A 16,613-nucleotide genomic window follows, 5' to 3' on the forward strand; every position below is an offset into this window, starting at 1 on the left:
CGCCCCCTGCCAGCAGTGCTGCCCGCTGGTGCTCAGGGCCCGTCGCGGCTGCTCCCCCACTAGTGGGTCCCTGCCACTGGGCTCGGACTCCCAGCTGTGGTGTGCCGGGGCTGCAGCCCAGCTCCAGGCGGTGCTGCAGGCGCGGGCACTGGCGGGTGGTGGTTGCCCTGTGACACCACAGCCTTGCAAGGCTGGTGCGACTCCAGCCTTGGTCTCAGCAGCCGGAGTCACTGCCGGGTCTGGGCTGGCCCTGACCGCACACACGGGCTGCCGTGACCACCCCACGGGTATGGACCTCCTCTGCGAGCCGGGGATCAGCCAGCACGCAGAGAACAGGCAGCCCTCCAGCAGCACCCAGACAGGCGGGAGGCGACAGCGTGCCCATGAAATTCGGGGTGAAGGGGAAAATCAGGAATGACAGAGGCTGGAGCTGGAGAGGGCTCTGCAAGGTCTGGCAGGCACAGCCCTGAGCCCTGCAAACGGGCACAGCTGGGAAGTGGAGGGAAGGGGCTGTTCGCTCAGGGTTCATCAGACTGCATCTCGTACTGTGTCCAATTCGAGAAGGGTCTTGATAAACCAGAGTGATAAACTGCTGCTGAAGAGATAGCAAGTGAAGAAAGGGCCAGTTGTGCAGTCCTACACGGTGGCTGTCCCATGGAGTCCCTCACTTCAGCGGAGACTGTAGCGGCATGCCCTCGGGAGCACTGATTTCTGGCGGCACTTTAACTCTGGAAGAGAAAAACGCATGTTTGGGCTGATGGACAGAAAAGCAGGAAGCCTGACAACCCAGTCACCACCGGGCTGTCCCTTCATCTGCTGCCACTCAAAGACAAAGGGAATTGCAGGCAACAGAGGGGGTTACGTCCCCTGTGTCTCAGCGAACTCCATGTGCGGGGCAGGAGGGAGCTGACTCACTGTGCCTTCTCGACGTCCTCAATACCCTCAGGCAGGCACACGTTGAGCGTCTCCGGGAGCAGAAAGGCCACTGCGCCGCTGCACACCGCTACACTGCAGTACGTCACCTCTGGCAGAGACCTCCACACTTGGTCCAGCAGGAACACCAGTGGGGCCAAAGCCCCGCCGAGGCGTGCCACGAAGGAGGTGTACCCCATCCCATTCTGCCTGGAAAGGTGCAGACCACCACGAGAAAGAGGGGGGTACTTCTATCACATCAGATCTTGGGAAAAAGTGCAGAATTCTGCCTCTTCCCCTACATTTTTCTTTAAGTACTGAGGCTTTTTTTTGCCCCAGGTTTTTCCTCTGCCAGTTTTTTCCTAGGGTTTTTTCCTTCTTTCTTCATATCTTCCTACAATCATAGTATTTCCCAGAGAACAACTGTAGCTGCTGTGAGAAATATTTATATCTATTATGAGAATGAAGCTGCGGTTCCCCACTAAAAATATCTGCTCTAAAGTTATTTCCACTTTAAATGTCTAAAACCCTGAGAGCATTTTCTAATAGTAAGTCCTCTGACCTGCTGAGAGCAAACCCAAGTTCCAGCTTTTCCCGGGTACTTTTAGGCAGGTGGCATACACTAGAGGTAACTGTGAGCACATTTGGTCCTGTTGTAGTGATGAGCCCAGGAGAACTTGGTGCAGAGACCAAAAATAAGACTTAATTTTGAGGGGATGGGTGGCGTTTCACACTGATAACAAGGATCCCAGGGTCTGTTTGTGCATATACAGAACAAGTACTGCAGAAGGAACCAACAATTTTGTCTCTGTCAAGGTCTTTGAGCATGAAAACTACAAACCAATCTGAGATGAAAAGTAGCAGATCAGTGTTACAAGTTTGCTTTAAATATGCATCAATTGCCACATGCAACAGACTACTGAAAGCTAAAGGACCAAATGGCATAGAAGGTACTCTGGGCATGAAGGGACAGAGGTGAGATAAGTTACAAGGCCTGCTGTGATTCATGAGGGTTTTTTCAGACTTTCACAAAGCAGTGAGGTGGTTCCTTCCACTAGTCCAGCTATATCCCAAACTATGCAGACAGTAAATCTGGGTTTTTTGTTAGTTACCCAGGTATTTCAAGTAAATTCTTTTTTTCCTCCTGGAAGGCTAGTTAATCCATGCTTTAATATCATCTGATGTCCAAAAGACTCTCAAACATGGGGTAGTATGTGTCCATTATAAAACTTGATTTTTCAAGTTATTTTCAAGGTCTTTTAAGAGTTGCTGACAGATTATCACAGGGAAGTAAGACTTTACTGAGCACAGATGCCTTATAGAGTTCAAAAATCTTCACCACACAGAAAGCTCCTCACCTCTCCATTCGTCTCCCTGTCAATATAAACTGACCAGACATAACCCAACCACACATAACCCACATAACAAGAAAGGGTGGCTTTCTGCCCCTTTTTTGTGAGTATGTGTAATCCCTAGAACCTGCTATTTCCAGAGGCAAGGGACCAGTCTGGCCAACAGCACATCCTGCTGTGCTGATGTTGAACGCCCCACCTGGGGCTCTGGGTGTGCATTCAGGGGAGTGGCATCTCTTACCTCAGTATGGTAGGGTAGAGCTCAGAGGTGTACAAGAAGACAGTTGTGAACGCAGCTTCTGAGAAGCCTTTGCCCATAATGGCTACTACAGAACGCAAGGAGGTGAAGGCTAGGGGGAAAGAAAAGGCATACGTCACAGCGGTCAAAGGGCTGCCTCTCGGAAGAAGCTTCCTGTGGCCTCATGTATAACCAGGGAGAAGGTTCAATGCTCCCACAGACAAAACAGGGAGTTTCATAGCCCTGGAGCTGCTGTCTCCAAAGGTTGGATCTGTCAGTTTGTTGTTGGCCCAAATGGTAGCTGAAATGATGAAAGGGTAGGTCCTGACATTTCCCATTGTACAACATCTATAATTAAGATAGGCGTTTCACCTTGCTGGGCCCTTCACAGATGGGAACCATCCGTTGCCACCAGATATTAGGGCTAGCCCATATTAGTGACCTTGTCTCATAGACACCCCTTAGGTGGAGGACTTTACTATACAGAATTGCCTGTGAACATGATCTGTAGTTTTCCTTCTCTAGCACTACACAGAGTGGAAACCTCCCCTTTAGCGAGTACTGCGAATAGCAGAAGAGCATCTCACATTTGGGAATGACAACGTTGGCTCCTATGCATAGTCCGGTCAGGATGAGTGTCCATGCCTGACTCTGCCGCCGTCCAACTCGGTTCACCAGCACGTACATGATCATCTTGGCTGGAATCTCGATGACACCAAACACAAACTGGGAGAGGTAGATGTTGAGCCCAAAGCCGGTCAGGTTCAGGCTCATGCCATAATAAGAGAAGGAAACACCAAACCTGCAAGGAGTGTATAGAGATGGGACTTAGGGAAATCCCTCTGGGGAAATGCAGGATGAATCCCCCATGTGAAGTGGTACTGCTTACCACACAACCCCAGAACACAGAGAGATCTTCCGCAGGACTGGTGTCCTGAACAAGCTGATGTAGAAGTAACTCCCTCCTGGATTTTTGTCTGTTACCATCCTTGTCAGGGCCTGAGAGAGATGGAATGAAGGAAATAGTTCAGCTGCTGTATTTTTAGGATCCAGACATGAAACCCTAGACAGGCTGGGAACTTTACCCTTCCCAGCTTCAGCTCCGCCTTGGATTTACCATGCATTCCCATAGCAGAACAATTCTGTGAGCATACGTTGTCAGAGGCATGTCTTCCTACAACTTCACAGATTGCCCACTGTTTTAGACCTGTTTTTCTTCTCATGGCCCCTTCTTCCCTCTTACACACATACCCCACGTGGCAGAAAGGGTTGCAGAGAAATGGCAGATCATGGTGTTAGCAAGGTCAGTGTTGGTCAGTCCCACACTATTCACCATGTGGCTGCCTGCTGTTTTATGAGGTCTCAGGCAGCAGCTAACAGTGAGCTGCATGCTGTGTTTTCGGAGTGCATTTATAACACTTTAAATAAAGCGTAATTATTTATACATCTGTTTATGTAAATACATACATAAAAAAAGTCAAGCAGAGAGGAGCGAACCCTGCCCATGAGGAAGAAGAGAGTGCTTATTCACAAAGGCTTTTGGCAATTGATTGAGGGGTAAGTACCAGCAGAGTTAGTAAGTTCTGCTCACTGGTTGAGATTCACACAAACCACAGGTCTGCAACGCAGCTATACCCAAGCTAGTTGCCCTGGTTTCACTGTGTATTTAATGGAGATCTCCAGCGGGAATGATGAAGTCGTTTTACTCCAGAGGAAGCAACCGCATTCGCATTTGGTCAGCCCCTGCCGGCTGGTCATTAGATTGCAGTTTAAAGGAGGCTTCAGACAGTAATGATGTGGATACCAACTACCGGGAGAGAATTCCTCTCAGCCTCACTTCACCATGTCCAAAAATCATCGGCAAATGCAGGGTAGGACAGTTAAAATTGATTAGGTTATGAAACTTAGGAAACCTTGAGAAGAGAGTCTGCTAAGTAGTTATATGTACTCCCAAATCAATATCTTCTTCAGAGAAAGCAAAGCCTCAGCCAAAGCTTTTGCTTAAATACTTAATCCCAGCTGCAGAGCTGCATAGGCCACACCATTTTTCTGTCATAAATCAAAAGGGCTAGTCACCTCTTTGAAAGATATTAAGAAACTGCTTTTTAAAAATTAAATGCTGTCCATTTGTTAGTGTTCCCCTTCCTCTTCATTTGTTCAGACATCTAGCTGAGAAACTTCATTCTTTACACCTCTGGGGCCAGGCAAAAATGGATTCAAACCAGTGGATGCATGTGTACTTAGCCCAGTGCCTCACCCTTGCCACATCCCTTTAAGAGTGCTGGCAGAACCATGACTGACTTGAAAGCAAAGTTTTAGCCAGGGGAAAAATTTGATTATGCTGAATGTTCTTTACACCCACACTCATCACTGGGGCACTGTTGCTGACAGTTTCCAGTTTCATACATACACTAAATACGGCCTAAGGTGGACTAGCTTTTGCATTTTTGAATCATACTACATGGAGTATCTCAAGTGCAATATGAGAGAAAATATGCTACCCACGTGTTATTAATGTGTTTGCTTTCTTCCAGCACTGTACCAACACTTGGCAAATACTACAGTGACCAAGAAAGCAAACACTAAGTTGGATGAGTTCCTTGTGCAACTGCACAGTCTCCTGTCTGTTATGGGAGTGATACCTCTGCCTTATTTTCTCAGGCTGCACTTTTCTCTTACTGTGTATTTAGTCCAGTGTCCAGTCCACTGAGGCTTCTCGTCGTGGCAATAATGAGTGGAAAGACACTCCACCTAATGAAGGGGATTTCTGGTCTTATGGGAGCTGGGCTGCTGCTTATCTTTAGGAGTGAATGTAGGTGCTTTCTAGAGTAAAAAGGAGCATGGCATCCTGTGCACCACAGTGCCCCACAGAACACTGCAGACTGAACATTGCTTCAGGTATCAAATGGAAGTAAAAAGACGTGAGAAAGGAAGAGCATGTGTCTGGATCTTCAGTTTCTTACCTCTGGTGAGACAGCAAAATCTTTCCTTCTGTTCATTCTTGCACATCTAAGCAGATGCCTGTGAGCTTGCTTCATTTTGCCTTTGGCTATGAGCCACCGGGCAGACTCTGGGACCCACCTGATGCAAGGAGAGAAGACAGAGTTCCTTCATGTTTACGAGGCTTCAACCTCAGCCAAAAATAGCAACTATGGTGCATGAGAATAAGAGTAACAGGACACCCTTTTTGCACCTATATGCTCTTCTACCCCTAGAGGAGCACAGTGCACCTTGGGAAATATAAAGAAGGAAAGATGGCATTTTGTGCTGATCCCTACTGTCCCTGGGGTGTAATATTACGTATTTTGGTTGTCTAATGTCTCCACTGAGTTCTGACATTCTGCCAATAGTATCTACAGAGTGCTAAATTAGATTTTAATCCCATACTTCAGGGAGTTTTAATTATCTGCTAATCACTGGCCTTTTGGGTGCTTGAATTTTGATCAGACTACAGTATAGTTTGTTGGAGAACTAATCTCCATAAAAGATACAGTAAGAGAAAAGAACCAAACAGCTGTTATGGAAAGGGTGGGTCCAAATGTATCTGTGGATTTCAGCACTTCCAAGGACTCAGGTTTTTTTGGCTGGTTGTCTAGAAAGCAGGCAAAACAACTCGAACTCAAAAAGACGGCAGAACACATATTTTAGTTGTGTTGGACTTGATCAGTGAAAGATCAGATGTTACTCTTTGCCAGAAAGCCGGTGAAACAGTACATCTTTCTTTAGCCATTGAATAAAAACAGCACCAGTTTATATTCCATTTCTAGTAAGGATTATTTGAGATTTTTGTACTAGATCTGTGCAACTGTTTAATCTACTGCTTCATGCTGGTGGACAGACACAGTAAGCTAGCAAACCATAGTCTTCAGAAGCATCCTTGATAGCAGCTGAAAGGTACTTTAGGATTTGGATATCGCTCTTTTTGTTCGATGATTATGCACATAATTTTTGGATCCATGAGTCTAACAATCAGAACTTATTCTGCATGGTTTCCAGCTAGAGCTCCCCATCCCCCTGAGGGACACATCTGTGATTTCTGCAGTATGATCTAGCACTGGGCCATTGTCCAGAAGGAACCAAACAACCACCCTAAGTTGAAGGAGACACGTCCCCCGTTGCTGAATGCTTTCAGTAGGGCAGTTGTGGGAATACCTGCTTGCTTATTTGAGCACAAACCTTTTTTTCCAATCAGGAAATGGAGCTGCTTATTCAAAGGTTTGTTTCGGATTGTCAGCTAAGTTGATCCAATTCACTTCACGTGACAATCACACTGTCAGTGAATGAACTCTGTATTCTAATTTGTGTTACTACATGAAAAAAAAAATCAAAATTTCTTCTATTAAATGAACCATCTCCCATTTTAAGCCTTAGGACATGTCATATATTTCTTAAATAATGCTACAGGAGGGAAACAGGCCACAGAAAGTAAGTATATTTGGCCCATCAGAATGGTTACACAGCTGCGAAAAGCCATGGGAAGTACAGAGGTAAATGAACCTGACCTGGCCTGAAGGTGTCATTGGATATCATGGAAACATTGGTGCCAAATGTATCCTTCCCAGTGAGGTGGGGACAGAGGATGGATAAACTAGTTATCTTGAGTTTACTAAGGATTAAAGCCAGGGATCTGGTCCTGCCTCCCTTTATTGAGATATCTTTTCTTTACTCTAACACGTATGACAGAGCTTGCAGCACCAAATCCTGCTCCCTTGTGCTGCAGCCTGTCATCCAAATGCCCAGCCTCAGCCCCAGTCCTGCCTCCTCCTTGTCCCCAACGCTGTGATGTGACCTTTGGTCCTGGCCTTGCTGGAGAGATGAAACTCAGGCTCTGCTGTTGTCAAAAGCTGCCACGTGTGGGCAATCCGAGTGCAGGACACAGATGAGTCCTGCTCCTCTTGAAGTTGCTGGAGTGAATCCCAGGATCAGCGTTCTGATGTTTGCCACGCTCACAGAGCAGAGGAGGCAAATCACAGCCTGCTCCCATCCCCACCAGCCACCCTGTCACTTCACTCACCACAGGCAGACGATGCTCAGAAGACAAGGTCCTGTTACGGCCACTAACAGCCAGTGCCATTCCCGCACCAAGTAGGCTACCATGGCCAGCAGCATGTTCCCAACGCTCCAGAAGATGCTAGTCAGGATCCCGGTGAAGGTGCGGTGCTCTATGTCCACCCACTCCATCGCTGCAAGAGAGAGGCAGCGTTCAGATGGAACATGCAGGAGTTCTCCAGGAAGAGGTCTGCAGGGCTTTGTAACAAGTGCAAAGCCTTGCAACATCCCACGTCTTCTCCTTGACAAGGTTTCACTGTTTGGCCAATATTTGGAACATTTAAAATATTCATCTACAATTCTATAACCTCTTGTAAAGCTGTAAGCAACTAAAATAAAACTTTTTTAAAAAAGAAACACTGGTTATATATTTAGAAACAGTGTTAAAACCACTTTTTAAAAATCCCATTCAATAGCATTCAAATGGTCTTCTTTGTCAAAAAGATTTTTTTTCCCTCCTAACTGTCTTGCTTGCATTGTTTCCCATTTCTCTGCCCACTCATTATTTCAGATTGAAGAAATATATTGAGATGAATTGTCACTCACGTGGAATCTACCCAGTGTGAATACTAATGCACATGTAAAGCCAGATGGTGATCTCTTCATTTGTGTGTGTGAACTAAAAAAACCATTTTCCCTCCAGAGATCTGGACATCTTGCTACAACCCTTAACAATCAGAAATGTCTCTCCTAAGGTCTACTTTGTCTTGCAGGCATCAACTTTTATAATAATAAAAGATATAGCAATCCTTGTCAGGTCTTATGTGGACTTTTCTAGTATTGAAGCCATTTTAGCTTGATTTTTTCTGAATCTGCAAAAATCTTGGAAATTTTTGCTGCATCTATAATTTGCTCTTGGGTACTTAGACTCTTGCCCAATATGTCCCAACTGTATCTATAAAATCATCCAGTGGTCTGTTGGGTACCCTGAAGTTTGGAGCTTGTTTTTATTACATAATGGTCTAAATTCTTCAGCTTCAGTTTTGCCTAGCTCTGTATGATTTTGTGTGTGTGTGTTTGTGTGGTTCTTCTCTTTGTAAAATACAAAGATTGGGAACTTAGGAAAGCTGTTCGGAAACTCAAGACTAGAGAAGTAGAAACACCCTCTAAATGACACACCATCCTTCTCATGCTGAGGACAGGGCAATGCTGCTGAATTGTCTTAACAGTGTGCACTTGAAGGGTGAGAACTGTATCAAAGGAAAAGGGCAGATACTTGGGTCTACAACTTTTATTGTACTACTGATGATGCTTAACAGGAATTGGGTAGCACGGGTTGCAAGTGTTTGTGCAACAGGAGCGGTTCTATTTTGACTAGACTGTTAAAGTATTAATTAGACAAACAAAAAAATTGTAATTCCTGGATTCTTCCGAGAATGATGTTCTTTTGGCTGCCTGTAATAAAATTGCACACGCAGTTTCCAGACTTCTGTTCCTTCTAACTCTGTCCTGTCTGGTAGACAAGTCCCTTCCTACCCACCGCCTGTCAGGAGTCCCCCTGTACAGCCAGACACCCACAAAACCCCCCCACTGCTTACCCAAAGGCAGGACAATCAGGGAGACGCCACTCAGGGCCACCCCGGTGAGGGTCCGTGTGATGGCCAGCATGCTGTAGGACACCGAGGCGGCGCTCAGCATCCCAAAGACAACGGAGCACACGAGCGACAGCAGGAGCATGGTTTTCCGTCCGAACCTGCCACAAGCACAGAGTTGCTTACAATGGCTGGAAACCTGTCACAGGAGTGTGGTTTGAAGCGGATAAACCAGGCATTTTAGGAGAAAGTTAAACCAGGTGTTTTAGGAGAAAGTTAAAATTTAGGAGAAAGTTAAAATGTTGCCTGCTCTGTGAAGAGTGCAAGAGGCAACATCCTGGAGAAGAGGAAATGGCTCTGGATATAGCCCATGCAAGAGTGCTGTCCTCCCATTCAGAGGGCCAGACTGCCCCATGAGCATCGGGCATGGGCCTCTCCAGTGGAAAGAGCAACACTGCTCAGAACAACAAATCAGGCTCCCCTGGTCAACAACATCATCAAAAGCAGCGATGTCAGCTCAAAATCCCCTGCTGCTGGCACACCCTGCTCACTCCAATTACTATCTCCATGACTGGCTCAGCATCTCCTTCTCCCATGGCTCACTCAGGACCAGCCTCTGCCACCACTCTCAAGGAGGAGAGAGAGTCATGACATTTTGGACCTGCTTCTCGGAAGGAAAACAAAGGAATCCAATTGTCAGCCCACGTGTGCAAATAGCCCTGATATCCTAGGGGGTCTGTGAGGAGGTTGTCCCCCTGAGGATTTTGGAAGTCCTAGTATCTTACACCACATCCAGAGTCCTGTATGGAGAGTGTGGAGGAATACAGAATATCAAATACACACAAATGCACGTGTGTATGCACAGACACACACATAGAGAAATATTTCTGCATGTATTTCTACACAAACTAATCAAAATGGAGCACATGTCAGTCTTTTGAGATACATCAGCACAGCATGTTAAGAAAGCTTAGGTTCAAGCCAGAATAGTAGATTAAGCCTGTCAATAAGGAATGTTCAGTTTATAAGGATTGAAATCCTGCTCTGATCCTGGCATTAGGGCTCTCTTAGTGGCCACCTGAGACGGATGGTGGCAGGAACAATGGCTTCTGGGGAAAAAGTGGTGTACTGGGACATAATGCCACAGTCACATTCCTAAAAACAATCATAAATTACTTAGTTCAGCAGATGAGTAATTAACCTACTGCTAAAAAAACAACTTCTGTCTTGGGCACGGGAAGTTTACTGGATGTGCTTTGAAATTTAAGCACAGACAGTTTGCAAAAGACATCGCAATACCCCTGGGTCAGAAGAGGATACCCCCAGAAACACACCAGAGCTGGATCCAGTTTCCAAGAGATAACTGCCTAAGGAAGACACATTTTTCGAATTATTTTTCTTGAAAATATAGCAAGAACAATGTAAAACCATGAGATTTCCCACAAGACTCAAGACAGCTGTTTAATGACACATTACTAGACTCTCTCAAAAAATGCACACCACCTGCTAGGAAAACCAGAGGAGAGCTGGCAGGATTGAGCTGCAGGATACAGGGAGGCTACTAGAAATAATGCTGTTAAAATTGTCTTCAAAGAGAGTGGCAGGAGAGCACAACCTCTTGTAGAAAATACAATAAAAGGAGCAGACTGCACAAGCATAAAATTAATAAAAAAGCCATTTTCATAAAAAAACCAACAATATGGAATTCTGTCAAGGCATCACAGAGCCAATTCAATACAAGGACAAGGTACCAAAGGAGTCTTCAGAAAAGAGCAGATGATAACAGAAACAACACGTGGTTTTGCATCTATATGTTCACAGTGAAGGTTGTTGAAGGGTTTACCAGGGCAACATTTGTCAGTAGAGTTGTTCTCAAATTCAAATATCTGTCAAGGCTTAGGAAAAAAACAAACCTGAACTGTAGCAAAATGCCAGGACAGACGGTTTTCACCCTGGGGAACAACAGATGAAATCTCTGCCTCACTGTTAGCACAAAGGAGTAAGATCTCATCGCTATGGCAGAAAAGAAAGGTTGCTAATGGGGAGTCAACTTAAAAGAGCTAATAGGGAAGATGTGGGGCATGTCTTCTGCCATTTGACAGATCTGCCAAATTCACTGGGTGTGCTGCCCCCACACTGCAATTACATTGACTACATGACAGGTGTTGTAAGCCTTGCAATGCAGCTCAGGTGTTTGTCATAACACCAAAGTCTTCCTACTGAGTAGCTAGGGTCAGCTCAGAGCTTCCACTTTAAATGAGAAGTTAATTTTTTTTCTCTATTTTAGGTTGATCTGCCCTGAAATTTTGTTTTCTGAGTCTCCTATCCAGTCACAGAGTCCTTTAGCTCCTTCTGCAATTCTCCCCGCTCAGATCTCGTCTCTACCGCTCAGCATCACCTCCCCACTTGCTCTCTTTCCAGATTATTTAAAAATGTGCTGAAAAGCACACAAATCCAAGAACAGGTCCCTCCCTTGTCACTTACATCTCCTTTCTCCTTCCTGACTTTTAATCAATTATTTAGTCATGCAGAGACGTTCCTTCTTATCCTAGGGTAGCTCAATTTTCTAAGAAGCCTTTGGTAAGGAGAATTCTTGATACCATCCATGTAGGTGGTGTCTTCTCTGCTGATATGCCTGTCAGTGCAAGCAAAGAAATCCAATACATTTGTAAGGCATGGATGTTTTCAAAAAACCCAACTGATTCTTCACTAGTGTGTCCCATGGGGCACCAGCTCAATCTTTCAGAGCAGTTTCTGCCAATTTGCCTGGTACAGGCAGATGTCAGGCTGCTTGGCATGTAGTTCCTGAAATATTATTTGGAGACCAGTTTAAAACAGATTTGAAATGTGATACCATCCCAGCCCTCTGCTGTGGAGGCCACACAATGCCAGCTCTCCTAGTTTTTCCATCCCAAAGGTGCTGTAAGGCTCCAGGGTAACCACTCCTTGCTCCCATAATTTATCTCCGTCTTCTCCTGTCAGTCTATTTCAAAGCTCCAACTCCAACACCTGCCCCTGCACGTTCTCCCACTGTGAGCACAGACTCATTTATCGCTCACACTACAGTCTTTTTATTTCCAGATGCTCCTTTTATGCCCTTGTCTTCTACTGGCTCTTTCCCCTCACAATCCATTTGTAAAAGAAATTATTTTTCATTTTGTGCTGAGGCCTTTTCTTCTGCATTATTTTGTCCTGCTCCTTTTCTTGATTCTGAATTTCTCTTCCTCCAACTGTGCTATAAAATTATTGTAGATATAAAGCCAAGACACTCAGTCTAGATCAACTAAGTGGTTTGGATCCTTGTAGCAGGATACACATATACTCATGTGCAAAGATATGGGCTTTAAAATTCCCTCTTGAGCACTAAAGCCTCAGGGCCCTTCATACTGTGGAGCTGGTTCCCCTCTGCAGTAGTTTTGTAACTTGCTGCACGCTAATGCGTGCTTGCTTCCAGAAGAAGGAAAGAGGGAAGGAGTTTCCTGCACAGGAAACCCAGTTATTAAATCATGACTAGCGTACGGTGAATAGCATAACCCAACTGTGTGCCTGGTCTACGTATCCTCAGGTGGGTTTTCTCGTTCTGCTGTTTGCAAAAATATTGAATTTCTTAATTGATGCTTTTTCTAGCTTATTACTCAGATTTTCTTTCAGGTTTACATTGTCACATTCCAACATTTAACCAGAGAGAGCAGATTTGTTCCTGTTTTCCTCATTGCTTCAGCTCTTCCTTGAGGAATACCTCTTTGTTTATAAGAATCTCCTTTCTCCTGATTCTTTAGTAATGAGAGAATCAGCTCTTCCTTGCTGGAGACTCTTCTTTTGAGCTATGGCATGCATTTGTTCTCATCCCCTCACTTGGCTGTCATTAGCCAATTTGCCTATAACTTGCAAGAGTTAACCCTTTTTGTTGAGCTTTGTTTCAACCATCTTTCCTCTTTTAAGAGAGGAATTTTTCCTGAATATGGTCTTGCATACTAGATTTTTTGTTTGTTTGTTTTTTTTTTACTGTTTCTGCAGCAAAGCTGACTGCAGTCAGCAGTGCAAGGGAGTCCTAACCAGGGCCAGAGCTGCTTCTCTGGTGGACTGCTAACTCACTGATCCATTAATTATTTACCCCTGCATTGCTTCGTAGTGCGACTTGAATCCCATTTTCAAGTGAGAGGCTGGATTCTCCTTTACAATTCTCTTTTCTCCATTCTCTGCCCCTCTGATTGCCAGCTGCAGGTCACAGGTCTGTGAAATTCTTGTCATGAAACTGAGGCCCTGGAGGAACAGCCTGAAAGGGGTCAAACCTGTCGGAAAGGTATCCAAATACCACGGCCCCCATCGTAACACCGATGAAGAAGAAGGTTGCTGTTGCCTGGTTCAGTCCACGGTGCTCACACACGAGGTCCCACTGAAACACAAGGTGAAAATGACACTGAGTGCCCAGTTCGGTCTCTGTTGCCTTTTCACACCCCTTCACTGCAGTGGTCAGCCATCATGTCTTGCAATTTATATCCGCCAAATCTGATTGAGGGGTAGAATCCTGCACTAAACCGCACACAGGACAGAGCTGGAGTCCTGAAAAATGTAAAGCTGAATCTTACAAAAGTCACAGTTATCTGTGCTCACTATGACAGCCTCCCTGTGAACACTTCATAGAATCACAGTTCCTGGCCCTCCACAGGACACTCCAAGAATCAAACCATGGGTCTGAGAGCATTTCTAAACACTTCTTGAACTCAGACAGTCTCGGTGCAGTGAGAACTTCCCTGAGGAGCTTGTTCCAGTGCCCAACAATCCTCTGGGTGAAAACTTTTTCCTGATACCCAACCTAAACCTCCCCTGACTCAGTTTCGTGCCATTTCCTTGAGCCCTATCACTGACAGCAAAAGTGCAGAGATCAGTACCTGCCCCTTCGCTTCGCCTCGTGAGGATGTTGAAGACCACAATTAAGGTGTCCCATAAGCCTCCTCTTCTGTGGGCTGAACAAACCAAGTGATATCATCTGCTCCTCATAAATGGCTTTCTCCCTCTCCTCCAGACGCTTCACTATTATCTTGGCCCTCCTTTGGATGCTCTCTAGTAGCTTAATATTTTTTTTATGTTGTGGTGCCCAAAGCTGCACACAGGACTAAGGGTGAGGCTGCACCAGTGCAGAATGGAGCAGGAAAATCATGTCTTTTGACCAGCTGGTGATGCTGTGCTTAATGTATGCCAGGAGAGAGCTGGTATCAGAAAACTTTCCTGGGTACCATGCATGGAGAGTTTCCCTTTTTTCTTTTCCTGATCCCTGCAATACTTGCCCAGGTCCATGTCTCCCCCAGATCCCTCCATCATGTCCTTGAGACTGCCCTGGTGAGATGGGTATTTGCAGGGTGCCCCCAGTGCAGGGTGCTGTAACACATGCCTCAGCCCGCGTTAGGGAATGTTGTGTTGATAACCCACTTTCTGTTGATCTGACCAGTTTCCTTTGAAGTTTTCTGTGCAGGGAGAAGGAGGGCAGAGGGGAAGTGAGAACAAATAATTGCTCTTAACGTTAGCTTGTTGATTTCTCACTGAGAAGGGCGTTTAGACATTCATCCTAATTAAATTAATGAACATAATTTTACTTTCTTGGAGTTTCATATGTCACTAATCATTACAGAATGCTATGGCCAAGATGCAGAGTTAGTTTCCTGTATGTGCAAAACTTAATTTAATCATCAACCCGGACTCGAAGCCTCTCTGACAAGGCCAGCGAGATGTTGAGCAACCTTTCCTGCTACAGAAGCACAGAGTCCAGAGAAAGCCCTGGCCCCTTGAACAGGTCCTGAGCCCACTGCACAATGGGAGCAGCATCACAAGGCTCAGTGCTGCAGAGCACCTCCTTCTGCCTTTCCCCCATGACTGCTTTACGTCTCTCTCCCTGAAGCACTGCAGAAATGCGGTACAGACCTGGTGCACATCTGACCCTCACCTGCGTGCCTGATGAGAGCAGGAGTGGTTGGGTAGTGGGGAGGAGGCACCAGCCCTAGGCTTACGCTTTTCCCTGCTCTCACTGAGATGCTCAGCACTATCTTGTGTTGTTCCAACACAACCGTGCCTCTTTTGCCTGACCAGATTGTTCCCCTCCCTAAGACCACTGTGATTTGGGCCATTTTTCAAGGAAAGTATAGCATTAACACTCAGAGGTATCATTGTTAGACCTGGAAAAGTGTTTCAGAAGGTGAGTGGTGACTATTTGATGGGCAGGGACCTTGGGCAAGCTCAAGGTTATGGCTGGCCAGCATGCTGCATTTCACTGGGAGACCCTTGGAGAGCACATCTGATTTGTCAGCAAGAGGTATTGGTGGTAAGAGAAAACAGGCAGCACAGCCTTGTGGAGGAGGAAGGTGAAGATCAGTGAGGAGGGGTTACCAGAGGAATAGAAGTTAAAAAGTGTTTGGAAAACCAAGAAAGGAAGTAATGGGCTCTTATGAAACCCTGACAGAGTACAATCCTGTGCAATGCCATGAGGTCCACACAGAGAAAATCCTATATCTGTGTCTTCCCCCTGTGCCACTCCTGAATCTCTCAATTGCCTGGAGAAATTAGGATAACAAGAAGCACTGGCACTAACCTAAGCAAGATGAGATGTTCACAAACTAATAATAATAATAAATGTTGTCTTCTCTGATCTTCAGAGAGCTTCCTCCTCCCAGGACATATTCTCCAAACAGTTCACACCCACTGGTTACAATGCACAGATTCCCTGACGATATTGTGCACCCAGCAAACACCCGTCCATTTGCTCCTCAAAGCCCTGATCTAATTTCAGTTTTGGGTGCATCACAGGCCAGGCATTACCTGGGTGGAGATGGTGGAGGTCAACTGCGAGTGGTCATAGACCCATCCATGCTGGCAGCGCTGGATGATGGATTTGTTTTCTGATTGCAGAGAAGAGTTGAGCAGCAGGTGAAACTGAGGCTGTGAGAACATCTCACAAGAGCTGAAGGTGCCGTCAGACTCCCGGGGGATACTGATGAGTAGAACTTCCTCCGTGGTGAGATTCACAAATGCCTCCTGGTGTGGAATTGCACAGTGATGAGAGGGGGTAGCAGCAATAAAATTGTGCAGCAGAAAATGCATGGGCAGGTTGATTCTTGGGAGGCAAAGGACAACCAAAATCAAAATCTGGAATCTGCCAAAGCCCCCAGTTTCACGCAAGAGATCCTCGAATTTCATCATTCCTGTGGAGTTTTCTTACTCAAAGCAGCTGTGTACCAAGGAGAAGCAACGAGGGCTTGAAAGGCAGCCTTTGTTCTTGGAGCTCAACTTTCCACGGCTTTTCATGCCACCACTTCATCGGACTTTGAGACCTTGCTGGAAGGTGTCAAAAGTCACAGTGAAACTCCCCATTTGGGGTATAGCCAAAGAAATTATCCTGTGTGCACACAACAGGTCCATTTCAAACTAATTCAGCACAAGACCCTTCTCTTTTTGAAGTCCTTTCTTCCTGCCGTGGTTTTTGAGAGGGACATTTACGTGAGGAAGGGAGGCTGTGGGAAGAGTGCTGTGAGAGTGCTC

At 45.7% G+C, this 16,613-nt stretch overlaps 1 protein-coding gene across 1 annotated transcript; it reads right to left on the reverse strand.

Moving 5' to 3' along the window:
• Window positions 1-574: 574 nt before the first annotated feature.
• SLC22A7 (solute carrier family 22 member 7) lies at window positions 575-16,350 on the reverse strand. Its single transcript, XM_050315225.1, has 10 exons — window positions 15,894-16,350; window positions 13,376-13,479; window positions 9,090-9,244; window positions 7,517-7,685; window positions 5,466-5,583; window positions 3,392-3,501; window positions 3,090-3,304; window positions 2,506-2,614; window positions 916-1,122; window positions 575-728 (listed from the first exon to the last, which is right to left on the reverse strand). Exons 1-10 carry the CDS (start codon window positions 16,272-16,274, stop codon window positions 665-667), a joined length of 1,632 nt encoding a protein of 543 aa, XP_050171182.1. The 5' UTR covers window positions 16,275-16,350; the 3' UTR covers window positions 575-664.
• Window positions 16,351-16,613: the final 263 nt, after the last annotated feature.

The sequence above is a fragment of the Myiozetetes cayanensis genome, unplaced genomic scaffold (assembly GCF_022539395.1).
Source record: "Myiozetetes cayanensis isolate MyiCay16 unplaced genomic scaffold, myiCay2020 scf2-11, whole genome shotgun sequence".
Classification (NCBI taxonomy): Eukaryota; Metazoa; Chordata; class Aves; order Passeriformes; family Tyrannidae; genus Myiozetetes; species Myiozetetes cayanensis.

Coding starts and splice junctions, on each gene's coding strand:
- SLC22A7 (XM_050315225.1), bottom strand. CDS start 16,274: ATGATGAAATTCGAGGATCTCTTGCGTGAAACTGGGGGCTTTGGCAGA. Junction 9,245..13,375: donor TTTGGATACCTTTCCGACAG/GTTTGACCCCTT, acceptor TGCTTGTGGCAG/GTTCGGACGGAAAACCATGC. Junction 5,584..7,516: donor CTGAGCATCGTCTGCCTGTG/GTGAGTGAAGTG, acceptor TCCTTGCATCAG/GTGGGTCCCAGAGTCTGCCC.